We start from the raw sequence: 27,162 nt of genomic DNA, 5'->3' as shown, positions 1-27,162 counted from the left end.
GATTGTTTTCCTCCTACCTTATCACCGTTCACTTGAGTTTCCACCTGTTGCCCATTTAAATCTTGTCTGGACCACAGCTGGAGAAGTGAGATACAAAAAGCCAGCACCTGGGTTGCTGGCCCTGCATCAGGGACTTGTAATAGAGCCCAAGAAGCTGACCCTTTTCCTAAATTCCCTCTCAGTCCTCCTACACCAAACCAAACAAACCAGAAAGAAAAAAAAAAATCCCCACTTAAGTAAACAAATCCAGAAAACACAACCCCATCACCCAAAATATTGAAATGGAAAACAAATCTACACTCTGGAGATTTGATCTGAAACATACCAGAGCTGGAACTGCATACGGTGGCCAGAAATGTGTTAGTCTGGGCAAATCTGTGGCCCTGTAGAGGAAAAAGCTAACATTTTCCAAATAACAATGTGGGCACGTAACAACCACATACAATCATGTGCTGTTGTTGCCTAAACCTGGAAATAGGGTTAGGCAGCTCTACATCTTGACATAGATTCCCTCTCTCCAGCACTCACTCATCCTAAAAAGCACAGGGTGTGATGTCTGGACCAACTCTGGGCTGTTCTCAGCCCTTATGGTCTCTGCCTCAGGTGGGCTGCTTCTCAGGTTGTGAGCAGGTTTTGAAACACACATCCCTCTCCAGCTCAAAACAGGACAGGGTGAGACAGATACGAGTAGGTCCAGGTGGGGCTAATTGTTTTTTTGGAAAGTACTGGGATCGCATCTGAAAGCACCCAGTGTATCAGTATCAGATGATCTTGCCAGTAATTCTGCAGATGTAGAAGCTCAAGTGTGGGGTATACATCAGTGGATTCAGGACTTCCTGAAACGCATACTATGTACCTTGTCTTAGCTGCCTAGGACTTCAAGAGCAGCTTTAGGTGGCTCAAAGATGTGATGTAGAGAAGCGGGATGGCTCAGAGCATCACAGAGTTGATGGCAGGAGATAACTGGAGGATTCAGCTCATTCTTTGATGTTGCTAAGATTCTGAATTTCTGCTTTGATGTTGGTGTAGAGGAAAGCTTATGATAATGCTTCTCAAATTGTTAAATGTCTGCACAAATTTCCTAAGGGATCTTCCTACAAGGCAGATGCAGATTCTTTAGGCCAAGGTCGCTGGTCCATGACCACACTTTGGGTAGCAAGAGCCTAAGGGTCAGGGACACATCAGAGCCAAAGACAGCCAAGACATACTGGGACTGAGGATTGATGCCCCAAAGTGAGAAACAGAAGGACAAAGATAATCAATGGTGCACAAAAATAGAGTCAGAGGCTGAAGTGGGAACAGAGAAGATCAGGGTGACAAAAAGAGGGACTGAGAAGACAGAGTTAGAGACACAGAGAGGGGCAAAGACAGAACACAGAGATGGAAGATGGATGACACAGAGAAACTTGCAAAGACACAGCCAGGGTCAAGGAGAGGAGACAAGGTAAAGAGTGAGGGAAGAGGGGCTGTTGGCTGTGGGCAGTCTGTGACTGGCAGTGAAGATCACAGGTGTAGAAGGGACAAGACCTGCAGATGCACAGACATGAAATCCCCCACTTTCCTCACCTCCCAGCCTTCCCACACCTGCATCACTCTCTCCTTGCTCCTGCAGAGCAATCCCTCCCAATGGAACCTTCCACTACTGATTTCCCCTTCTCTTGCCTATGTACTCAACTGCTTTCTCTTAAGTGCAGCCCTCCCAGAAGGTTTTAAACACCATCAAGTCTTTCCCATTGAACGAAAAAAGGTCTCTCTTGACTCATATTTCTTTCTAGCTCCTGTCGTATTTCTCTTCCTCTTTTTCACAGCTAAGGAATTGTCTGCTTCCATCACCCTCCCCAAACACTGCTGCTAAGCTTCTGTTGGCACACATGTTGCTGAGTCCGACGGTCACTTTCCAGTCCTCTTTTGCTTGATCTCTCCCTCCTTCTTGCTAGCTTCTGGGGCCTGATATTCCCCTGGATTTCCTCTTGCCTGCTTCTCCTTTAACTCACCATTGGTGATCTGATCTTTATATTTAGAGGGTCTTTATATTAGAGATGGGTCCAGACTCCTCTCTTCACCCAGTGCTGTCTTTTCAGTTGACCTCTTCCAAATCCACAGCCTCGACTGCCTTCCATACACCAGTTTACATTCCAGCTTGAACTCTGCCTGTACAACTAAACCTGTGTTTATGTCTAAGCAATGTCTGCTCACCATCTTTACCAGGATGTCTCAGAGGTACTACAAACTCAACGTGGTCGAAACCACATTTATATTCTTCCTTCTTCTCCCAAACTGGTCTTCCTCGCAGGTTTCCCATCTCAGAACACAGCACTGTCATCTCGCAGGTTTCCCATCTCAGAACACAGCACTGTCATCTGTCTGGGTGTTTGAGTCAGAAACAGAGATTTCGTCCTTGATAACTCCCTCCCCATCTCTCCCTTCTTCTACATCCAATGCATCACCAAACTCTGTCAACTTTATGCCCCAAATACCTTTTGATTTTGCTCACTTCTCTCCATTTCCACTGCCTCCACCCTAGTTCAAATCTCCAACATCTCTCACCTAGATGACAGCAACAGCCTCCTAACCAACCTCTCCCTAATCTGTCTTTCAAGCTACAGACACAGTGATCTTTGCAAAATGCGAATCTACTTGTTTTGGCCTACTGCTTAAAACCCTTCAGCAGCCTCCCTTGGCTCTGAGAATAAAGGACCAACTCCAGGCAATCTTTCTAGAATCATCTGAACTCATTTGCCCTCGAGACCTTCCAGCTATACTGGCTTTCTTTCAGTCCCTTGGCCAAACTACTTTCTGCTACAGGACAATTGCATATGCTGTGTCTGTAGAACTGTGCTGTCCAACATGGTAGCCACTGGCCACATGTGGTTATCGAGCACTTGAAATATGGCTAGTGCAACTGAAGAACTGAATTGCCAATGTTATTTAATTTTAATTGCCTAAAATTAAAATTTAAAAAGATACATCATTCAGTTACAGAAAAACTGCTAAGTGTTCTCAAAACAACTTGGGTATGTGTATCTTCTTTTTCAACTTTAGTTTTTATGCAGCGTGATTACAGATCAGGTATTTCCAGTGAAAATTTAGCATCCAAATTAAGATATGCTGTGAGTGTAAAAATACACACGGAACATTGAACACTTGGTTTTAAAAATGTAAAAGATCTCACTAATAATTTTTTTTTACCTTGATTGCATGTTAAAAAGATAATACTTTGGGGCCAGGTGCAGTGGCTCATGCCTATAATCCCAGCGCTTTGGGAAGCTGAGGCAAGAGGATCGCTTTAGCCCAGGAGTTCAAGACCAGACTGGGCAGCATAGTGAGACATCATCTCTATGAGAAAAAAAAAAAAAGATAATACTTTGCATATATATAGTTAAATAACAGATGTAATTAAAATTAATTTCACCTCTTTTTCCTTTTTATACTGTGGCTACTAGAGAAATATTTTCTTTTTTTATTACTTAATTTTTTTTTTGCACACCAACCTGGTCTCAAACTCCTGGGCTCAAGTGATCCTCCTATCTTTGCCTCCCAAAGTGTTGGGATTACAGGCGTGAGCCACCCTGCCTGGCCTTTTTTTTTTTTTTTTTTTTGAGGCAGTCTCGCTCTGTTGCCCAGGCTGGAGTGCAGTGGCGCGATCTCGGCTCACTACAACCTCCACCTCCCGTGTTCAAGCGACTCTCCTGCCTCAGCCTCCGAGTAGCTGGGATTACAGATGCACACCACCACATCGGGCTAATTTTTGTATTTTTAGTAGAGATGGGATTTCACCATGTTGGTCAGGCTGGTCTTGAACTCCTGACCTCGTGATCCGCCCGCCTCAGCCTCCCAAAATGCTGGGGTTACAGGTATGAGCCACCGCGCCCGGCCCAAAAATGTTAAATTAAATATGTGGCTCACATATTTCTATTGGACAGCAGCAATCTGTCTTAAATCCTTCTACCCATCCTTCAGAGTTAGGCTCAAATATCACATCCTCTGAGACACCTCCCTGAGAGAAAGTATTTTATTTTTATTCTGTTTTATTAACTTTCATAGCTATGCACAGATGCCAGTGGTCGCCTGCCCTTGACACCAACCTTTTGTAGTTACATATGTGTTTGTACGATTCCTCGATGCATGCCTATCTTCTTCCCCACCAACCTCTAAGCTCCACAAGAGCAAGGCCTGTGTTTGGCTCCTCCCTGGAAACCTAGGACCTGGTCCAGAGCCTGGCACACATTTCAGAATGCCACAAGGAGTTATTCCATCCACTGCCCTGCCTTTGGGCAGGACTGTCCCCAACCATCACTGGAAGCCTATGCACTCCCTTCCCCCGGCAGTGCCACTAGCCCTTCCGTATATAGATTCTGCCTCTCCCAGATGGAAAGTCCTCCTTTATAGATGACCAGAATCCCTCCTGCTGCAACATGGCCGGGGCCCTTTCTCCCATCCTTTAAGGAGAATTAGAGCAGCACTTCTCACATTTATATAACACGCCAATCATCAGGAATCTTGCTGAAATTCAGACTCTGGCTCACCAGGTCTGGAATGAGACCTGAGATTCTCTTCCTAACAAGCTGCCCTGTGACGACACTGCTGCCGGTCCATGCTCTGAGTAACAAGGATATAGACTGCCTGTTTACCACCCTCAGAGCAGCCCCTACATTTTCTTCCTTCTCTGCACGACCCTCTGCTGAGCAGGCTATTTGGGGTCTCTTGAAATTCCCTTTCTCTTCTTGCTCCCACGCATACCTTGCCAAACCCTCACACCCTGCAAAGGAATGTGGTGCCTGTGTCTACTGCTGTCGTTGATTTTTTTGGTTTTAATTTGAAATAAACCTTTAAGGCAGTTTTCAGAGTCAGGTTAGCCCTGATACGTATCATGGAAGAGTAACAACACTCTCCAACGATAAAGTCACACAGCTGGGAGTGCTGAACGGGATGGGAAGAAGGCTTCTCCCCAGGTCACCAGCAGTCCTCAAGCTTGGCTCCCATCTGCCACACTAGCTAGTCCAATCCCAGCAGCTTCTCCAGAAGGCTTCCCTCTGCAGTTTGGTCTCAGATGCTGGAAAGTGTGGTCTCTGACACGGCCATGGCGAGCTCCAGAAACCAAGAGTGTACTGCAGGACCCGAGGGATGTAAGTGTCTTCTGGTGGCCTCAGGTGTGTATGTGTGTGTGTGTGTTTGGGGTATCTGTGTGTGTATACATGCACACACATGTGTGCAAGTATGTGTGGTTGTATATGTGGATAGGGGTTTGAGTGTGTGTGTCTTGTGTCTATGGATGCATGGATGGATTGGAGCGTGTGTGTATGCTTTGCCCCCGATGTTCCAGTTCAGGAAAGCTTTAATCACACAAAGCAGCACTGAACTCTTTCTGCATGGGCCTGGGGGCTGGACAGTGTCCCTAGGCGGGCCCTGCAGATGTGAGCGGCCCCACCGTCCCTTGCTGCTGCTGCTGCTGCCCCTTGCGTCTTCGAGAGCCAGTGCCCGCCTCCTTGCTCTCCTTCCTGGCCAGATTCCTGTTGGCATTCTCCCGCCGGCCCTGGCCTCCCTTCCTCCTCTTCTGCCCTGAAACAACCAGACAGCAGAAAGAATCAACAAAGGATGTGCAGGGAGCCCCTGGGCATGGCCACAGGCCCTAGGAGGGGAGTGTGAGGAAGCCGGAAGGGGAGGCAGGGAGGAGGCTGGAGATGCTGCCTGTAGGTAGTTGGGTCATGGTGACCTCCTCTGACAGCAGCCACTTCAGAGGACCCTGAGGCATGAGCACTGAGAGGCAGCCCAAGAGCCCTTTCACTCCCCAACCCTCAAGGCACACAAGACATCATCCTCTTCCTCATGGGTTCCCCAGATCTTGGATCCCAGTGGACCAAGAGCACTTCCCAGGTATTCAGTGCAACCCTCAGAACAGGCAGGACTGCCCCCATTCCCTCCCCGCCACCAGCCACCTCTGGGGCCAGGCAAGAGCAGCAGCCACCTCCTTGCCAACTGCAGGCTGTGTGACTTTGGTGGAATCACTACAGCTCTCTGGGTCTTAGTGCCTCTTTCGCCCACCCATCCGGCCTCCGAGGGGCCTTCTAGTATGAACATCCACTAGCTCAGAAGAAATGGGGAAACTGGAAGGATATTGACCACAGAAGCTTCCAGCTTCCACCATGCAGAGTTCCGGGGCCCTGTTCTCTGCCAGGACATGGCATCTGGATTGGACAGCATGAGGTCTTGAGTTGTGGGTGCCCCATCTGGCCTTGCCCTGAAGCTTTCTCCTGAACCATGGGCAGGAAGCAGAGATGGTGGGACCTGCCATGGCTGGTGCCTGAGCGCTGACCCCAAGGGAGCAGAGGCTGCAGCTCACCCTCAGGACATGGCACCCTCCTCACTGTGCACCTCCGGGTCTCCTTGGTGTCAGAGCAGGCAGCATGGTCCCCTCCAGGGGCATTGAGAACCCTGCGTGTCCGCTCCTCGGAGCCCCTCCGGAAACCACAGAGCTTCTTCTTCTTGGAGCAGGGCCCCCATGGGGACCATTCGCTCATTTCACATTGCGCTGGCAGGAAGAGAAGGGAAGGGAGAGTAGGACAAGGAGGAGGGGATCAAATCTCCTCCTCTGGTCCGGAATAGCCCAGGGGAGCATCTCCCACCTGCCTTCTGCCTGGACCTCAGGCTGCAGGTATCTTTAGTCCAGAGGGCAGAAGAGTCCTTGGAGACCCAGAAAAGAGTGGTAGGGTAAGCTCTCCCTGCACAGTACCCCAGCCCACCCACTCTCTGGCCAGACCCTTACCCAGCCCCTCCTCCTGGGGTCCTGGACCCTCTGCCCACAGTGCCTGCCATGGCTTACCAGGACTACTGCACTCCATGGTGCCATTGGCAGCTGAGGAGCCCTCGGGACAGGCTGGATAGCAGCGGCCCTTGTGCAGGTACAATCCCTCCTTACACTTAGTGCAGAAGTTATGGCTGAAGCAGGCCTCACAGTGCTCGATCTTGCATTCTGAGGAGAGGACAAATTGGGGGCTTCTGGCCCAACCTAGAAGGAACATTTTCCCTCATTCCCAGCCCCAACACCCTCCCTTCTGTCTACATCCACCTACATGGAAGGCAGGACCCTGGCCTAGAGCTGCAGTTACTGCAGAGGAATCTCGGGAGGAAAGGGAAAGGAAGGGCAGTGGCAGGCCAGGGAAGAAGAAGCTGAAGCGGCTGCTCCTGAGGGCTGGCTGGGACTCTAGCCACCGTCAGCCAACTTGAACATGAAGCCAGTCTCAGCCCCTGGAACCCAAGGTGAGGCTCAAGAGAGCAGTTTCAGAGGAGGAGGGTGGGGCCCTCTGGGCTTGGTGGGGGTGGGACAGGAGTGTTTCAGCATCTCACAGCATCTGCAGGGCCACCCTAAACAGAGCTGAACTGAGGGGCAGAATGGCCCCCCAGAGAGTGGCTGTGTGATCTCCTCTTCCCTCATTGCTGGGCATCTACAATACTCCAAACTGTGGTTCTCTTCCTGCCTGGGGCAGCACGGAGGAGGGGGAAGCCATCCTATGGCAAATTCCTCTCCCTCTGCAAGGCTGAGTTCCAGGAACCACCTTGGTAGAACTCCTGGGTCCCTCCCTGATTCTCTGCTGCCAGTTCTCTCCTCTGGGGGAATGGGAGCAGGGTGGGTCCTCCAGGGCTTGGCTGAAAGCAGGCAGGGTCTTTCACAATCTCTCCTTCCCAGAGTGCAGGCGGGGCTGACTTCCTCCCAGGCTCTGGCACCTGAAGCCCACGCTGCCAGTTTCCTAGGAGCTGGCGTAGCAGGAGCTCCCCACCCCAAGGACCCTGAGGACCAAGAGGGTAGCTCCCAGGGTCCCACCTGCATCCTCAAAAACTCCCACCATCCTCCAGGCTTATCTCAGCCTCACCTCTCTCCTTCCCTTCTTCCTTCCCTCCCTGGTGCTCTGATTCCTGGGTTTGGTTGCCAGTCAAATAAGAACAAAAATAAGAACAATAGCAGCTACCATTTGTTGAGTGCCAGACACTAAGAGCTTTACCTGCGTGTCTCACAACAACCCTAGGGGGTAAGAACCCTTAAAGATGAGGCATTGAGAGGTGGAGACGTGCTCAAGGTCACACAATGAAGAAGTAGCAGAGTTGAGCTCAGAACTCAGTCTAGTCTTGGACCAGTCATTTACCTTCCGGGCCTCAATGTTGTCAGCCCTGAAAAGGGTACCATCAGTTGTGTCCTGTCTCCCTTCCAGTGTTGTTGTGAGGCTCAACTGATATGAGACCTGCAAATGCATTCTAAATGGCAAGGCACTGAACAGGTGGTGGGGGCACTGGCATTGTCTCCCTGAGTGTGTTCACACGTGTCCCCCAGCACACCGCAGCTGCAGCTACAGAGAAGGGATGGAGATATGGCAGCGTGTGCCTTGGAGCACGTGGAGCTGTAGCTGGTGTGGAAATGAGGAGCCAGAAGACCAGGGAGCGAAGAGAGTGGAAGAGCAGGCTGCCTGAGCTTGGATTCCCCTGCAGCCCATGTGGAGCTAACAATGGTTTTTAAGCAGAAGTGTGATGGGATGGGTTGTATGTCTCAGAAATGTGATGGGATAGGAATAGGTTCTGTGTCTCAGAAGTGTGATGAGATAGGTTGTGTATCCCAGAAGTGTGATGGGGTAGGGTGTGTGTCTCAGAAGCGTCTTTCTGGCTGCAGTGCAGAAGGTGGGTTTCAGGGAACCAGATGAAGGCTGGAGGACAGATGAACAGGCTATTGCAATGATCCAGGAGCAAGGTGCTGGGAGCCTGGGGAGGACAGTGGCAGTGAGGACAGACAAGAGATGACAGACAGGCTCTGATGATTGGATGGATGGGGTGGGAGAGGTTGGCACTCAGGGCTGTGGCTTGGGTGACAGGTTGGGACATGGAGGGTAACCTGTGGGAATACAGGTAGGGGCAGGTGCGAAGGGAGGAGACAGGGTTCCAGTATTTACACACCAAGGTGGAAGTGTGCGGCTGGATACTTGAATCGGCGCCTCATCTCCTCTCCTCAGAGCCCCCTCTGCTCCTCTCACCAGCCACCAGTGGTTCAAAGCACTCTCCCTCAGTCCAGAGCTTCTAGTGCCCCCTGCCCCCGACAGCCCTGCCCACACTCACTGATGCACTTGTTCATGTCGGGGTTTCGGGCGTCGAAGTATCCAGGTGGGCAGGACGGCAAGCAGACGCCCACCTGGCGGATGTCGTTCCTCTCCAGCAGGATGAACAGCTTGGGCGAGCACTTGAGGCAGCCGTTGACTTCAGAGCAGAGCTCACAGCCTTTGGCACAGGCCTGGCTCCCTTCGACACTGACTGCAAAGGTGGAGCAGGGATGAGAAGGCGGCTGTGGAGAGAACCTCACCTATCCAGATTCTGACAAGGATGGGAAGTGACTAGATCGGCGTTTCCTTCCACAGAAGGAATATGCTTCTCAGAAAGCACAGGCCAGGCAGGCAGCTGTCTGCAAGGCTGCTTTATACACCTTCCCAGTAGCTTTTCTCCAGAGAGCTAGCAACAGATGCTGACCCATGTGCCTCCCTAGCTCCAGGCACGACATGAGCTCACTCTCTAGGCCGGCTCCGCCATCCCCAGAGAAGCAACCCAAGCTGCACCCTTCCTGGAATTTCTCCACTCTCCCCAGAGCACAAAAGAGTCAGTCTTAGGTATAGAAGGAGGGTTTTTTAAATTTCCGAGAAAGTTTTAAGGGCAAGAGGGATAAAGAGTGAAACAGAAAAGGAACACCTACCCAGAAACACAAAGACAACTGGAATAACCTATGTCTAGAACAGGGGTCTCAACCACGGATGATTTTGCTCCCTAGGGAACACTTGGCAATGCCTGGAAACCTTTTTGATGATCACACCTGGGGAAAGGGGTTGTTACTGGCATCAATTGGGTAGAGACCAGGGATGCTGCTAATCATCCTATAATGCATCAGGCACAGAAAAGAATCATTTGGTCCAAAATGTTAATGGCACTGAGGCTGAGAAACCCTGGCTCAGAATCATCCTTTGAAGCTGGGCGTGGTGGCTCACGCCTGTAATCCCAGCACTTTGGGAGGCTGAGGCGGACGGATCACCTGAGGTCAGGAGTTCGAGACCAGCCTGGCCAACATGGTGAAACCCCATCTCTACTAAAAATACAAAAATTAGCCAGGCATGGTGGCGCACGTCTGTAATCCCAGTTACTCTAGAGGCTGAGGCAGGAGAATCGTTTGAACCTGGGAGGCGGAGGTTGCAGTGAGCTGAGATTGTGCCACTGCACTCCAGCCTAGATGACAGAGCAAGACTCTGTCTCAAAAAACAAACAAACAAACAAAAAAGAGAACCATCCTTGGAGGCTTCGTGGTTTTCCATCCCAGCATTGAGTCTCAGGATCTTTGATCTCACTCACGGAGCCCCTTCCATAGACCTTGCACAGTGTGAGCCCTGGGGACAGAGGCAGACAAGCCACTCTGTAGAGGAATTGAACTTTCAGTGGAGCAGACAGACCCACAAATAGGTGAATGCTGACAGTCACAGGGCCAAGCAATAGTGGAGCCAAAAAGAAGGAGGGAAACAAGCCACAAAGGAGGTGTCATTGAGGCCACGTCTTAGATAATTTGTACAGATGTGTCCTTTAGGAAGCAGAATTAAGGGCACTCAGGGAGCAGGACCACAAAGGTGTAAAACTAGGGAAAGGCGGAATTGCAGATAACTTAGGGTGGAGATGGGAATAGGAGGCGAGTGGTGAAAGGTAAGGTTTTCTATCTTTATATCATGCTAAGGAACTTGAACTTGATTCTGCCAGATGGCATTTCCCAAAAAGTACTCCTTACAACTTGATTCCCCCAACCGTGAATAGGAAAATGTGGAGAAAGGCTACTGTGTCAGGTAAGACCAGGAACCAGTGGGTCAAACAAATCTAAACAGATTTCTTTACTGCAGGCCTAATGGAAGCTTTATTACTCTCCCGTGTGCAGTGACTCTCTGAGCGGGGCACAGAGTGAACTGCATTTCCCAAGCATGTTGGCCACAGAACACTTGTTTTGGGACCTTCTCAGACTGTTTAAACATCAGGGAGCCATTAGAACATGTTAAGCAGGGATGAGACCTAGTCCAATTTACATGTTGGGAAATTGTCTCTGGGAGCCAGGGTGGAGACCAGAGATGGAAGAACTGTTTGGGAGGAAGCTGACTAGATCATCCAGGTGAGAAAAGTGAGAACGTCTTAAAATTCTGTTCCACAGGGATAGAGGGAAAAAAGACAGATTTGAGAGATGCTTGGGAAATGCAACCCGTAGGACATCGTGGCTAACAGGCAGAGAGGAAAGAGGCGTGGGGAGGAGCCTGGGGTGATTCCCAGATGTTTGACCTGGGGTGTGGGTGAGCCGTGGGGCCAGACATGAAAAGAAGCCCATGGCAAGAGAAGCAAGGTGAGAGGGAAGGAGAGGAAGGAAAGTAGTTACATGGGGTGGAGATGGGAGTGGGAGTGGAGTGGTGAACGGTCTTTATAACTTGAACTTGATCAAGAAGGCAACAAGAGCCAGGCAGCGGCCGGGTGCAGTAGCTCACTCCTAGAATCCCAGCACTTTGGGAGGCTGAGGTGGGTAGATCACCTGAGATCAGGAGTTCAAGACCAGCCTGGCCAACATGGCAAAACCCCATCTCTACTAAAAATACACAAAATTAGCTGGATGTGATGGTGGGCGCCTGTAATCCCAGCTACTCAGGAGGCTGAGGCAGGAGAATCACTTGAACCTGGGAGGTACAGGCTGCAGTGAGCTGAGATCATGCCACTGCACTCCAGCCTGGGTGACAGAGCAAGACTCTTTCTCAAAAAAACAAAACAAAACAAAACAAAACAAAACAAGAGCCAGGCAGTGAGGAGCGGCAGATACAGGCATAAGGCAGAGAGCTGGGAAAATCAGAATAGAGATGGTGGGAGATGGTACAGGGTAGTGGACCCAGAGCCCCGGCTTCAGAGTCATCAGGACCCAAAGCCAGATTCCCAGTCTGGGAAGGTGGGCAAAATACTGAATGTCATGTGTTTCCCTGAGAAGGAGAGATGACGATGTCCACTCTGGGCAGCTGCTGGCGTGAGTCTATGATGCAGGAATCATTCCTGGTTTCAGAACAGGAGAACATGGAGGAGTTAGGAAGGAGAGCAACCGAAGGAAGGAAGATGATAACAAACACCAAATCATCACAACAACACAGCAATAACCACAGTGGCGGCAGTGTGTTACTAAATGTTGATCACTTACTCTGTGGCAGCAATGTTCTCAGTGCTTGACAAGTATTAACTCATTTAATCCTTACAACAACCCATGAGGTAGGTACTATTGTTATTATTTTTAAATTTTATTATCTTTTTTTTTTTTTTTTGAGATAGAGTCTCGCTGTGTCACCCAGGCTGGAGTGCAGTGGCTCAAACTCCGCCTCCCAGGTTCAAGTGATTCTCCTGCCTCAGCCTCCTGAGTAGCTGGGATTACAGGCACCTGCCACCATGCCTGGTTAATTTTTTGTATTTTTATTAGAGATGGGGTTTCACCATGTTGGTCAGATTGGTCTTGAACTCTCAACCTCAGGTGATCCACCTGCCTGGACCTCCCACAGTGCTGAGATTACGGGCGTGAGCCACCCCACTTGACCTATTATGCACATTTTTATAGATGAGGGAATGGAAAGGTAAATTACTTGAACAAAATTTCTCGGCCAGTATGTGTTTCAGGCAGAGGAACGAAGTTTAGGGAGCCCAGGGTAGGACAATATGAGGTGGCACGGAAACTATATATTTTTGGAAAATGGAATTTATGGGCCGGGCGTGGTGGCTCATGCCTGTAATCCCCGCACTTTGGGAGGCTGAGGTGGGCAGATCGCTGCAGCCCAGGAGTTCAAGACCAGCCTGGGCAACATAGGGAGACCCCGTCTCTATTACAAAAAATAATAATAGACTGGCCAAGGTGGCTCTCACCTGTAATCCCAGCAGTTTGAGAAGCTGAGGCCAGGAGTTCAAGATCAGCCTGGTCAATATGGTGAAACCCCGTCTCTACTAAAAATACAAACATTAGCTGACCGTGGTGGCACACACTTGTAATCCCAGCTACTCAGGAGGCTGAGGCATAAGAATCACTTGAACCCGGGAGGCAGAGGCTGCAGTGAGCCAAGATTACCTCTGCACTCCAGTCTAGGTGATGAGCAAGACTCTGTCTCAAAATAATAATAATATAAGATAAAAATAAAAATCACGATCATTCTTGTTGGTAGAATCATTGTATGAGCAAAAATACTCCAAATGCGACATTGAAGTTATGAGAGAGCACTTCGGATTATTTTTCTACTCTGGGCCTTTATTCAGTTGTGTTACAAATTTACGAGTCATTATCTATTTTAGGCACCACTTCCACTTCAAAGATATTAAATCGTCTACGATGCACTGTTTTGATTTAATTCATTGTTGACGTGAATGCGCCTTCTAGGTTTCTGCCTTAGTTTCAGTAACGGCAGTTATCCCGGCGTCCCATTTGCAGCCCTCTCCAGCGATGCTGCCATACTCATTTCTTCCTTCATTATCACCCGTGCTAAGAACAGGTTTGCAAAAGGCGCCCTTTCAGGTCTGCTGCCCACCTTCCATTCCACTAGCAACAAGTCCCTGTGTGCATTTTTCTTCAGCGCCGTCAATGGCACCGCAGAGAAAGTGTGGCATACCCGGGGAAGGAAATCTGGAATCAGGTCAGCATGGCGGGAACGTGGAGCGAGTGATGAGGCAGGAAGCTGGAGAGGGAAGCGGGGCTGGATGAGGAAGAATCCTGAGCCTGGATTAAGGAGTTCACACCCTATCCTGAAGGTCAGAAGGAATCAGTGGGAGGTTTACAACAGGAAACACAGTCAGGATTCCATTTTAGAAAGATCACTCGGTAGAGTCGAGAATGGATTGTCCGAGGGCAAGAGTGGAGACAGGAAGACTCCCAGGCTAGAACTCCAGTCCAGGAGAGCTGGGCTGAGCCAAGGAGAGGGGAGGGAGTAGACACACGTGAGATGGTCAGGCAGGGTCAACAAGACAGGGCGAAGCATTCAACAAGAGGGGGTGAGGGGCAGGGGCAAGGTGACCTTGAGATGCTGGGCTTGTATAACAGCCCTTCCCCGGGAGAGGAACCACAGGAGGAGGAGGGGGTTTGGGTGGGAAAATGATGAGTAGCTAAGTATTAGACAAGTTGAGTTTGCGGTTCCTGTGGAACATCCAGGGAATGATGTCTGTTAGGCAATTGAACACGTGGGTCTGGAACTCAAGAGAACTATTTTGGCTGGAGATTGAGACGCGGAGTTATTTTTTTCTTTTTTCTTTCTTTTTTTTTTTTTTTTTTTAAGAGTTTTTTTCTTTTTTTAAGAGATGAAATCTCACTCTGTTGCCCAGGCTGGATTGCAGTGTCACAAACATAGCTCATTGAAGCCTCAAACTCCTGGGCTCAAGTGGTTCTCCTGCTTCAGCCTCCCAAGTAGCTACGACTACAGTCACATGCCACCATGCTTGGCTAAAGAGAAGTGGAGTTCTTAACATCGTACAGTCATCAAAGGCATGCCAGTCCATGAGATGGCAAGAAGAGTGGGTCTGGGGAGTGAGAAGAGGAACTGGACATTGAAGAGAAGGACAGATAAGTCTTTAGTACACTAAGAGGCAGAGGAGGAGCCAACAGACAGGCAGGGGACACTGGGAAGTATATTGCATCGTGGGAGCCGAGAGAAGAGTGCACTCAGAAGAGGGAGGCATCAACAAGACAGTTGCTTCTGAGATGTCATGTGAGCCCAACCGGGTGGTGGCGGCCCTGGTAAATGCAGTCTCAGTGGGGTGGTGGGGTGGACAGCAGGAGGCAGTGGTTCAGCAGTGAAAGGAAGGTCAGGAACTTCAACTTCTTTGAAGAAGTTGGCTGTTGGCTGGCGTGGGGGCTCATACCCGTAATCCTAGCACTTTGGGAGGCTGAGGCTGGAGGATTGATTGAGTCCAGGAATTTGAGGCTGCAGTGAGCTATGATTGAGCCACCACACTCCAGCCTGGATGACAGGGCAAGACTCTGACTCAAAAAAAAGAAGCTGATAGTTAGATCTGTGGGAGCAGAAGAGCCTGGGTGGTGCCTCAGGCAACACCTGCATTTAACAGCTATGCAAGAGGAAGAGGGGCTCGGGAAAGAAGTGGAGAAGGATCCTTGGAGAGCTGGGAGGAGACTGAGAGACAGAGGTGCCAGGAATCAGGTTGAAAAGGGAGAGATATTCAGGGACCAGGGCTGGGAGGAAGCAAGGCCAGTGAGCTCTGAAGCAAATCCACAAGACTTGACTCTCAGTGGTCATTGATTAGGTGACCTTGAGAAGGGCAGTTTTGATGGAGAGGTGGAGATGAGAGCCAAACCACAGTGGGCTTCGGAGTGAGTGGAAGGGAAGGAGTGGAGATAAAGCCAGGAAGGCAACAGAGAAAATCAGAGATCACAGACAGAGAAGGGGAGAGCACGGCTGGGGGTGGGGAATGTGATTACAAGACTCAGAGGCAGGGGACATTGATGGAGTAGAGACCCAAGGACACAAGGAAATGGGAGCATCAAGACATAGGGCTCAGACGCTGAGGCTGGCCTTGGCTAGGGGGAGAGACCAGGGGCTGCAGTCAGGGACAAGGGGGTCAGGCAGCTGAGCTCCATGAGGGTTTGGGGGCTCAGAAGAGGAATGGGGGCTCAGTTACAGGTGGGGTCAGTTCAATAAGGAAAGGGATGTTTATCAAGGGGGACAGAAAGCACAGGATGTTCTCAGCTCAGAGAGGCAGTGAAGGGATCGGGGAACAAGAGAGGGGGCTCGACAATGAGAATGTGCCCTTGAAGGAAGGGTCCAAGGAAGATGGTTCATATTTGGGGGAAATGCATAATGATTCAGAGCAGGAAAACCAAGGCTTATTTATTCCACAGATGTTTAGTGCACACCTCACAGGTGCTCAGGGCTCCTAGGAGCCGGAACGTGGAGGTATAGCCACAAAGGCCCACCAAGGACAAGGGAGGCAGGGCTGGTTACACATCTGGATGTAGAGAGGCAGAGGGCACTCCGCGACCCAGAAGCCTAGGGGAGGAGGGCGTTCCACACAGGAGGAACAGCCAGTGCAAAGCTTCCGAGGCACTGATAATCCTGGATCGACCATGGCATGGAAAATAGGGCTTTATATAGCATGTGCCGGTAATTCCAGCTACTAGGGAAGCTGAGGCAGGATCACTTGAGTCTAGGAGTTGCAGACCAGCGTGTGCAACATAGCAAGATCCCACCTCAAAAGGAAAAAAAAGAACATAGAGCTTTATATATTCTCTCTCTCTCTCTCTCTCTCTCTCTCTCTCTCTTTCTCTTGGTGAGGGAAGCGACCAATGGAAGGACATCGTTGGGTTGGTGGTTTAGAAAGCTCCCCTCTAGCTGGGCACAGTGGCACACGCTGTAGTCCCAACTACTCAGGAGGTTGAGGCAGGAGGATACCTTGAGCCCAGAAGTTTGAGACCAGCCTGGACAACATAGCGAGATCAAGACCCTCTCTCTAAAAGAAAAGAAGGAACAAAAGCAAGAAAGTTCCCTCCTGCTGCTGCCTGTTATGGTGGTTGTGCAGGGGAAGCAGCCTTGCAGGGCTATAAGCCTGGCTGAGGAGGCCAGGTGGACTCTGAGGGTGAGGGGTGCTTGCAGGGAGGGGAGCCTCCTTCCTGCCTTCTTCAGCACCCCCAGCTCTGCCCTCTCCACCAACCACTGCCCCCCACCAACCCCACCTCCCTCAGCTCCCAAGCACCCTGCTCTCCAGCCCACTTCACTGAGCCAGCAGGGCAAGGCTGTGCCCCCGATTCCCCCTCTCCTAGCCTCCTTCATCCTATGCAAAGCTCTTTTAAGTTGCTGTGGCTATGATGAGGCAATGCTCCAGGGCAGCTCAGTCCCACACCCCTTGAAGAATGGTTCTGGATCGCTGCTCCTCCTCCCTAGGGGCTTCATTTCTTCCAGTTCCCAATTTCTTCATCCCCAGGAATCTTTCTTAAACTAAAAATCTGATTGTTTTACACTCCTTCCTCTTATCTATCAATAGCTCCCTATCACCTACAGAATTAAGACCCAGCTCCTTGCCTGACCTTAAAAGCTTTTGTGGGCTCATCCCATCCACGTTACCCCTCAGCACCACTCCTAAGCAATATCAAACCATTTTTGTTTCTCTGGACATGTCACACTATCTCACACCTGTGTGCCTTTGTTCAAGTTGGTCCTTCTGCCCAGAACACTCTCCACCTCCTTTTGAGTCTGACCAACTCCCTCAAGCCTCAGAACTAAAGTCACCTCCTTCAGGAAGTCTTCCTGATCTCACCTCCCTGCAGAGTCTCAATGGAGTATTTCTATGTGTTCCCACACCCCTAGTACTTGAATCTGTCATGACGAACGTCACCTTGTATTGATATTATCTGCTAACGTGTCTTTTTCTCTCACTAGAAAGAGCTTCGGCAGGCAGAGCCCATCATTTCTGAATGGGAGCTCAGTAAAGGATAAGGCTCCACAAGGTTATAAGATTGAGGATATGGTGAGTGAGACAGAGGCTTGAGATGAAGGGTGGTGTATGGATGGATCTTAATGAAGATTCACTACAGTGGAGGGACCAGGATGGAACATGGATGAGGGACTCAAGTGAGATGGGTCAGGGACAGTGGTGGATGGAGAGAACTCACCATGACCCAGAGAGTGATGATCTTGGTTTTGGGGTGGAATCTAGTCTTGGAGGAACTGGGTTTGGTAAGAGAGACCTGAGTTCAGTTGGCGAGGGCAAGAGGATAGGGAGCAGGGCCTCAGCCAGGAGACTGAGGAAGTGAGTAGGCCAGGGCCCCTCTCAGGCCACACGCTGTCCCAGGAGGTGGATCTATCCCTGTGGCTTTCTGAGACCTGCACGTTCAGAAAGCCCTGGGTATGTCCTGCTGGTAGGACCCAGGATTCTTCTCTTTTTTTTTTTTTTGAAACCGTCTCGCTCTAGCACCCAGGCTGGAGTGCAATGGTGCAATCTCAGTGCACTGCAAACTCCGACTCCCAGGTTCAAGCCATTCTCCTGCCTCAGCCTCCCGAGTAGCCAGGACTACAGGTGCACACCACCATTCCTGGCTAATTTTTGTATTTTTAGTACAGACAAGCTTTCGCCATGTTGAGCAGGCTGGTCTCGAACTTCTGATCTCAGGCGATCCACCTGCCTCAGCCTCCCAAAGTGCTGGGATTACAGGCGTGAGCCACCATGCCCAGCCAGACCCAGGATTCTAAACTAAGCTCTCAACTGCGAGCTTAGTTTAGATCCTCACTTTTTCTTACCTGGGCTGTTTGCCTCCCACCTCAAGCCACCTCCCCCACCCAGCAGCTGGGCTCTGGGCTCCCTGATGAAAGCCTCAGTGCCTCCTTACCCACTGTAGCTGGAGTCAGGCCACGTCCAAACTCCTCAGCCTGGCAGGTGTGAAGAGCTTAATGACCTGACCTCTACCCTGCAGTGTCTTCTACCTGGACCCTCCCCTCAGCCTCAGACAGCTTCCTTGTTCTGTCCTAGTGGGTTCTGGATGGCTTGTTTAGCAGCAGAACCCTTCTTTCCAACAGAAAACATATGAGCACAGCTTCCCCAGTGGAAATCCTAGGGCTCCCCAGAACCCCCTTGATAATTCATTTCCCCAGCTACTCCTAGCTGCGCCCCACTTCCTAAAGGAACACTCTGTGCCTCCTCCCAACTCCCCGGGGCTCTCCATGCCCTCAGGTTTTCTCCCGTGCAGCATTCCTGAACTGGACTGACATTCTGTCTTCCCCCACTCGCTTGCAGCCTCCGCCCGCGAGATTCATCTCTGCGATCAGGGCCAGCTTGCAGGATCTCAATAAACATTTGTGGAATGAGCCAAGGAAGGAACGGGGATTCAGTGAGGGATGAGGGACTGTAAGGCTGTCAGTGCAGCAGGGGCAGAGGCTCTGGATGGAGGATGGGGCTGTGAGAAGAGGCACAAAGCGGGCTCCTGGCTTCTGGAGAAGTCAGGGCTCAATGAAGGAATGGAGGCTTCCTAGGAGGCAGGACTGAGACACGGGGCCCAAGAATCAGAGAGGAGAAGGGGCTCAGGAAGGAGCACACTCAGTGCAAGGGATGAGTGGGAATGAGGGCTCAGGAAGGTGCAGGGACCCCAGATCAGGGGTGAGGGCTAGCAAGAAGACAAGGGGCTTAGTGAACAGGAGTTCAGGGAGGGGCAGGGTCCTCAATGAATGGAGGAGGGGAACTTCAAGGGGACTTCACCACTCACAGCTAAAGAGAAGTTCTTTGCTCAATTTTTCTCGCTCCATGCAGGCAGACCATCACTCAGACTCTGAGATCAGACATGTCTGGCTTCAAAACTGGTGTATAATAGCTCAGAATGAGATTTAGATTGAGTGGCTTCTGGTGGCCCTCCTACCCTGAAGCTGAGGACTGTCAGCCAGAGTCAACAGCCCTGAGGCTCATACATAGCACACCTACCCCCATCCCCAGGTCCACCCAGTGCCCTTCCAAGCTTGTCTTGTCGAGAGGCCAGGCACACACAGGTGTCTTGGTCTTCTTTCTTCCCTTCTCTACTTCCCCAGAATCCCTAAGGCAAAATGGTCTACACATTGTTTATATAATAATGATTTGCACCCAGAGTCTACGCAGAACTTGATGTTTTACAAAGGTGTTAAAAATATATACCTAATGAGGTGGGTGGATCACCTAAGGTCAGGAGTTCGAGACCAGCCTGGCCAACATGACAAAACTTTATCTCTACTAAAAATACAAAAAGTAGCCAGGCATGGTGACACGTGCCTGTAATCCCAGCTACTTGGGAGGCTGAGGCAGGAGAATCGCTTGAACCTGGGACGCGGGGGTTGCAGTAAGCCAAGATGGTGCCACTGCACTCCAGCCTGGGTGACAGAGCGAGACTCCATCTCAAAACAAAACAAAACAAAATAAAACAAAACTCTCTCTCTCTTTCCTCTCTCTCTCTCTCTCTCTCTCTATATATATATATATAAAATCTCATGTAAGCCTTACTATCCTCCTTTACATTACATTTCAGCTTCCTGATTGCGATGACTATGGCTGTTATGTGACAAGTATTGACAAACAGCACAACCTTCATCCCTCCCTGCACCCCTGAGCCTGTCTCCACACCTCTCCCAACCCTTGCCTCTTACCATCAAGGATGTCTGTTACATCACTGGGTAATAAAAACTGGCTCATGTGCTGCCATGGCTGTTAGATGTGGCCGTATGAAAAGTGAGCAAGCACATCAAAATTGCTGCAGGAGATTTACCATCGCTAGGACCAGGCCCTTTCTGATGCCAAGTCTAGTACTTCCTTTCCTTTTCAATACAACAGACTTGAACTCAGGTCCCGTGACCTCTGGTTTAGCCGGGCATGAGGCTCTGCATGCGTGAGGGTCAGCGTTAAGCACACGTGCACGTTGCCTGAATGTGAATGGTTCCTCCTATTCTCTCTCTCTCTGTCTCTCTCTCTGTCTCTCTCTCTCTCATTTCGGAAATAGAGGAGACTGATTATAAACCGCTAAACCGCATCTGGCCCATGGAGTCCAAAATACTGGCCACAACAGATGAGAAGGGAGGAAAATCAAGGCCTTGCTGCTGATTAAACCTAACTGTCTCTAATTGTTTGTTAAGCCAGGGATTTTCAGCTTCACCAGTTCTCTGAGCTTCTCTCCCTGCGCTGAGTCCTGGCCTTGGCTGCTCCCGTGAAGCCCTGGCAAAACCCCACTGCTTTTCAACCTTTACTGGGGGGCCTCCGTCTGCAGGGAAACATGAAGCAAGAGGGGGCTGGGCTAGACTTCAGGAAGACCTCCTACCTGTGGGCACGGCATCTTCTCATGGCAGATGTCCAAAGACAGATGAGGACTTGGGACTCTGGAGTCCCCCACCCTCTCCCTCGTGTGGGCCCCTCACACACAGTGGCCACCCCTACAGCACTAGGGTCCCATCACTGGAGACCTTAAGCAGAGGTTGAGGAGTGCCTATCAAGGGGCTGGGGACAGATTACCGTTGAACTCCATCAAATTCGGCTTTCAAGAAGACTGGGCCCACAGGCATTAGGAGACCTGGGTTCCAACATCAACTGTATTTCGTTAGACCTGTTTCTTCCCCTTTCTTAGCATCTGTACAATGATAGGATTTTGGTTTTCTTTTTAAGCTATGAGAACCCTCTCTTCCAACGACATCTCATGTGGATGCTCATTACCAAAAGCAGGGAAAAGTGAGACTGCTCTGGTTTGAAGGGTGGTCAGGCCAGACCCCTGCCTGCTTGTCTCCCCTTCGATGCCACTGTAGCTCCCTGAATCCCACTGGGCGTGGTTTAAAAGTCACAGCAGTGGACAGTCTCCTGATCCTCCCTACTCCACTGTTCCTGCCCCATGATCTGGGCAGGGGAAGCCCTGTTACCCAGTGCTAAGCTGTGCAGAGCTCCTAACCCAGAAGGGTTGATGGCTGCACTTTACCCAAAAAAGGAGCCCCAGGGCAGGGGGTTTGGGGAAGCATCTCCATGGATACCACACAAAGCTGGTGTTATGTCAAAGCACATAATCCACAAAGGCGTAATCCACAAACTGGATCCTCACAAGAGAGGGGTTAATCTAGAAAGCAGAGTCTACAAAGGGGAAAACAGACAAAGTGAGTCATCTACAGAGTGGGTAATCTCAGCGAATTAATCCACCAACTGAATAATCCACAAACAGGATCATCTACTGAGTAATCTACAAAGCTGTAATAGACAGAGTGGAAATCTGCAAGGGTCATCATGGAATAAAACTCCTGAAGACCCCTAGTTCCCGGGTGGCCCCCTCCCACTTCCAAGGCCAGCTGTGGCCCACCACGCTCCATTACTCACTCCGCCTCTGCCTTTTCCCCTTGATCCCCCGGCTGCCGATGGTGAGGTGCGTCCAGCTCAGAACCAGGGCCACCACGCACAGCCCAAGCCGCATAGTCACACGCCAGCTCCAGGCCCCTGGTCGGAGGGGTGGTCTCAGGGAGGGTGGACAGCACACGGCTTTTGCTAACACCTCCGGGGCTGGGTCAGCAGCAGGAGGCCCAGGCCTGGGCCGTAGCCCAAATCCACCATAATCTCAGCTGGGGACAGAGAGGGTGTGGGGCGCCCAGTTCTCCATCAGGTCAAAGGGAGGTCCTCAAAGACAGACTTCCTCAAAGGTACCTCAGAATATCACATGAGAGATCTTTTTGTCACATCAGCAGGGACTACTCCAAAAACCAACCTGTGAGGGGAGGAGAAAGAAGGGTTAATTCTGTAGTACTATGAACCCTCCCACCTATGCCTCCTGCCCTACCCAGAAGACTGGGAGCTCAAAATGTTTGGACGTTATGAGTTACCTACCTAGCACCTTTCTAGAAGAAATCCGCTCCTTTTCCTATCTTGCAGAACTCCCTAACCTGGGACTGGAGCCGGCAACCTGTGTAGCCAGAATATGGCGGACATTCAAACCAAACTTGTGGATCACTGATGATTTCTCAATAACGGGAGCCAGTTGGTCCCACCCCTGCTTCCTGTTGTCCAGCTCTAACTGGAAGTCCTTCCTTAAGTCTACCCTACAGACCTCATGCTGCAGTAATATCCTCTCTTTTGAAGAGGAGCTCTCTCTCTCTGTCCTTCCATGAGTGACCCCTCAGCCTTTTGTTCCTGGGGCTGAGTCACCCATGTGCCTTTCACCTGTCCTGTAGCTAGAGCAGTGGCCCCCGGCAAGCTGGCAGACTCTGCGTGGCCCTCTGGGCTTGGCGGGAGAAAAGGAAGTAAGGCTTCCCCCGGCCACAGAAACTCTGACACAGCAGGCCCGGCGGGCCTGGCCTTTGTGAGAGGATAAAAGAGGCAGCAATGCCCGCCCTGGCCAGAGACACAGAGAATGGGGATAATCCCCCAGCCCAGCGAGAGCCAGGTCTCTGGACCTGCTGGCTGGCTGGGGTGATGGGGGCAGGGGAGCCGGTCCCTCCCCTGAATCAGATGTGTCTGGGAAGTTGGACATCTGAGCCCAACCTGGGAGTGAGAATGAAAACCCTGCTGCCCCCTCACGGGATCACACACTCATGCTCCAATGCTCCCGAGGTTCTTTCATAGCAGTGACCTGCCCACGTACACCCCACACTCTCCCACACACACCCACAGCACAACAGAACATGCAGGTCAATAGCACAGAGGCTCTGTAGATGCCAGGGAGCCATCACCTTCCCCTCCACTGGCTAGATGCCTTTGAACAAGTCGTGCAGCCTCGCTGAACCTCAGTTTCACGTCTATAGAATGGGGACAAGCATGACTATGTCACAGGCTAGCTGAGAGTCAGAGAGTTCAGGCTCAGGAATGAGAAATCTGAGGTGCTGGAGTGGAGATGCCCCTCCCACCCCCATCCTAATCCTTTCCTCTCTAGGCTCTTCAGTGCTAGTCCACCCCCTCACCTCTCAGGGAGGCCCCAGCAAAGCCCACCTGCACGGGAGATAAATCATTATCCCCTAAGGGAGTTCAGTACCTCCCTCCTTGGCCTCTCCCGCTGGCTTTGAAGGCCAGACACACTCAAGTGGTTAAGCTGCCTGTGAGAAGTGTTTACATGAGGCTGATGGATCCCACCTGGTGCTGTGGCCGGAGCCAGCGGAGATGCCCCCAGCCATCCCCAAATGCCCGTCAGCTGCCAACCTCTGCACGCCCCTCCAGTACTCCCTGCCTGATTTACCAAAGTATTTGTATCCTCCCCAGCCCCCACTACACACTTCTATCACCCACAAATTATAGATGTCCAGTTGAGTTTATCAAACTGGGGTCTTCAGGCCCAAGAATGTAGTCTCAGAGGCTGGCTGTACAGCGTGATTGTCACGGACATAAACTTCAGAGTCAGACTGCCTGGCTTTGAATATTGGCTCTGCTACTTATTAGCTGTGTTACCTTGCTTAGCTGGTCTGAGCCTGTTTTCTTATCTGAAAGAAGGTTATTGCTGTTTATAACTTAATACATAAAACTGCTTAGAATGGTGCTGGGCACATAGTGATGACTCAATAATATTTGCTGTATTTGTTGTGATCAAAGCTTCATTTTGTGTCTATATTCTAATGATCATTCAAAAGGCAATATGAACATGCTCTGTATTATCTGGATACTAACCTTAATACTGGGCACTATTATGCAATTTCCATATTGGCATTTATCTTTATGGTTGATTGCCTTGACACCAAAGCGATCACTCAAAGTGATAGGATTTGCCTTTAATTGCAGCATTTCTCACACTAAGGTCTGAGAATCCCTGGCAGATCTGTTCCATGAATCCTTACAGTTGACAAACACTGCATCAGACAAACTTGGTGTTAACCCTGGATCTGAAAGACTTTGGACTCACTGCGTGATCAATATCCCTGGCATTTTTTTGGGGGCACAGAATTTCCCTTATGTATCTCTGCATTCCTTGTGCCCACCTGTCATGGTGCCTGGCAATTGAGGGTGAGTGCTCAGCAAATGTTAGCTCCCTTCTTTTTCCTCCCTCTCCTCTCCCTCTGAATTCCTTCTCCATCCTCCCAGGTCCTAGGTTTCAGCTTGACCCCTGCCACACTCACCCAGTCCTTGCCAGCGTTGATCTTCTGGCCCACTCCCACCTGAATCACCAGGAAACCACAATCTCAGCTGGGAAATCGTAAGGAGGATCCAGATGTAAATTTCACTGAAGCAAGTGACACTGGCCTCCCTCACCTCTGGGATGGGAAGAGTTGCAAGCACTTTTTGAAAAGGTACATATAGAATCAACCCTGTAAAGGGGCTAAGAGTTCCTCTACACCAGGGGGTACAAATGACATGTACGATTGAAGCTGGATGTGGAGGGGGTAAACTAGAGGGTAAATGACCCATCTAAAGGGAGCATATGCCGTTCAGCTCTGACTGATTGTTGACAGATCTTCTGATTTTTCAAAAGAGGAGTAGAAAATCAGGATCTTATATGAAATCTGATTTGAAATGCTGGACAGGTCTTAGACTAGGAACCCTGCAGCACCAAGCCCCAGAGGGCCACAGGTCCCTGCCTCAGTGGCTCCATGTTCCTGCGTCTAGTCCCTGACCCCATATGTGCACACACAGGCACGCACACTTGCAGACACGGATAGCATGGACTAGGGCTGAGAGAGGAGATAGGAGCTGACGACTCCCTTTTAAGCAGCCTGCCTCATTTCTCTTAGAGTCCTCTGTCTGATTTCCTTTGGGCCTTGGGTTATATGGCACTGGCAGTTTATGTTTTGAGGCTCGCTCTACACAGATAGAATGGGGACTGCTGGTAGTACCTCAGGTATTGGTAGGGGTAAGAAAGGGTATTTGTCTCTGCCACTGTGGGGGGTTAGGGATTCACACTCGTTGGATGCCTCCCTCCACCTGCCATGTGCCAGGTCTTCCTTTACTCCTCACAATGGAAGAAGGAAGGTAGAATTATTTCCATTTTACAGGGGAAGAGACCTGGCCCTGAGTGGTTAAGGGTCAGGGGTTACAGACCTAGTTAGGGACCAGCCCTAGGGTTTGCTACCCAGGATTGGGTGTGGGGAGGGCAGGGCAACCCGCAGGGAGCTGCGGAGTGTGAGGCACAATCCAGCTTGTGGGGTGGACCTGCAAAGTGGGGACGGGGCTGGGGGCAGAGGCAGAGCTGGGACGGAAGACCAAAGAGAGAGGCCACATGGGCCTCAGAGGGGAGGACACAGGTTGGGGAGGGGAACACAGCTGCAGGTGGAGCTGAGGGCAGAAACTCAGCCCAGGGACGGGGCTGGAATCACCTTCACCTTCTTGCCTGCAACACCTTCAGAATAAAGTGGTACTCCATCAGGTGTCCGATACAGACCCAAAAATGTAAACTATCCAGATAATTTCTCATTAGTCCTCCCCGGGCGGGCTGCGGGCTGCAGAGTTTTGGCCTCCTAGCAGGCTGGCAGGCGGGGGCAGAAGAATTGCGGGCGGGGGGCGGGACCAAGTATGTGCCTGTCCGACCTGTCGGGATTAGCCTGTCGGTCGGAGCCAAGCCAGGTGCGGGGGCCGTGCCCCGGCCCCCAAAAGCAAGGGCAGCGGAGGATGGCTTCTTCAACCCTCCATCACCCCCGCAAGCGCGCACATTCTTATTCCCTCCCCCACCATCCCCCAGAGGCCCCAACAGGTGCCGAGGGAGACGCGGACCTGAGGTCCCCCGGCTGGCCCTCAAGAGCCAAGAGAGCTGTCCACGTCTGAGAGGCCAGTTTCACAAGAAAACTCCCGCCCCCAAGCACCCTCACCCCAAGTCCGTCCCGGCCCTCCTGCGAGTCCCGGGCGAACACAGCTCCCACCTCTCCCCAACTAAGCGATACCTTCGGTTCCTGAGCGCCAGACCCCGAGGGCCAGGGAGCCGCGCCACTTCGCTGCGCACCGGGGGCCACAGCGCGTGCCGCCTGCCACGTCGAACCCAGGCCCAGGCTGTGGACTGGGGTGGGGGTTACCAGAGACCGTGGAACTTGGGGGAACCCAAACCAGTGCGACCCGGGATCAAGAACTTCTGGATTGGAGGGGGGTGTAAACAGGGCTGGTGGACTTGGAGAATTCAGGACTGCAAGTGAGGACGATCACCCGGGCTGCGGGATGATGGGGAGTTAGAGGGGAGGGGGCTGCCTGCTCGATTGAGGGCCGACGGGGGCGACAGACTTACAGGAAGGAGTGCAGGAGGTGCCCTCTCCCGATCACCGACCGGAGAGCGACCACATTCCCCTTCCTTTCGCTGTCTCCCCCCCGCACCGAGCTCGAACCAGCCCCGACGGGAGGGCCCGCCGCGCCCCAGCTCCCGGGGAAGGGGGCGCTGGGGAGGAGGACGGGGCAGCTACGAGGGGACTCACCTTCGTGCTGCCAGTCGCGGCGGGGGCAGGCCCGGGAGGGGCGAGGGCGCGGCCCGCTCACCCGCCCGCTGCGGGACTGTCCTGGGCGCCCGGCTCGCCTGCGCTCCGCCCGCCCGTTCCCAAGTTGCTCAATCTGCGGACGGCTCACGCCCTCGGGGCCAGCGCCCCACCCGGCGCATCGGTCCTCCGGGGCGGCCCGGAGCGGCCCTGGTTCTCTGCAGTACCCGATCGAATGCCCTACTCTGGCCGGTCGCTCCGGGCTCTCTGCCCTGCGCTGGTGCTCTCCGTCGCGCCTCCGCTCGGCCGGAGCTCCCAGCCC

General features: G+C 51.5%; 1 protein-coding gene across 5 annotated transcripts; it reads right to left on the bottom strand.

The window, feature by feature from the left end:
* Positions 1–3,998: 3,998 nt before the first annotated feature.
* Positions 3,999–27,162, bottom strand: RSPO1 (R-spondin 1). Of its 5 annotated transcripts, XM_074011859.1 has the most exons (8): positions 26,844–27,162; positions 24,570–24,636; positions 22,177–22,237; positions 21,856–21,972; positions 9,097–9,288; positions 6,821–6,970; positions 6,341–6,529; positions 3,999–5,559 (listed from the first exon to the last, which is right to left on the bottom strand). In XM_074011859.1, exons 4-8 carry the CDS (start codon positions 21,947–21,949, stop codon positions 5,396–5,398), a joined length of 789 nt encoding a protein of 262 aa, XP_073867960.1. In that variant the 5' UTR covers positions 21,950–21,972; positions 22,177–22,237; positions 24,570–24,636; positions 26,844–27,162; the 3' UTR covers positions 3,999–5,395. The 5 variants fall into 5 exon arrangements, with proteins under 5 accessions (XP_073867960.1, XP_045230172.1, XP_045230160.1 ...); XM_045374237.3 differs by having other exon boundaries at positions 21,856–22,237; positions 24,570–24,704; XM_045374225.3 differs by having other exon boundaries at positions 21,856–22,237.

This window comes from Macaca fascicularis, chromosome 1, assembly GCF_037993035.2.
Source record: "Macaca fascicularis isolate 582-1 chromosome 1, T2T-MFA8v1.1".
Taxonomy (NCBI): domain Eukaryota; kingdom Metazoa; phylum Chordata; class Mammalia; order Primates; family Cercopithecidae; genus Macaca; species Macaca fascicularis.
Note: the sequence above shows the minus strand (reverse complement) of the source record. Positions and strands in the feature narration are given on the sequence as shown.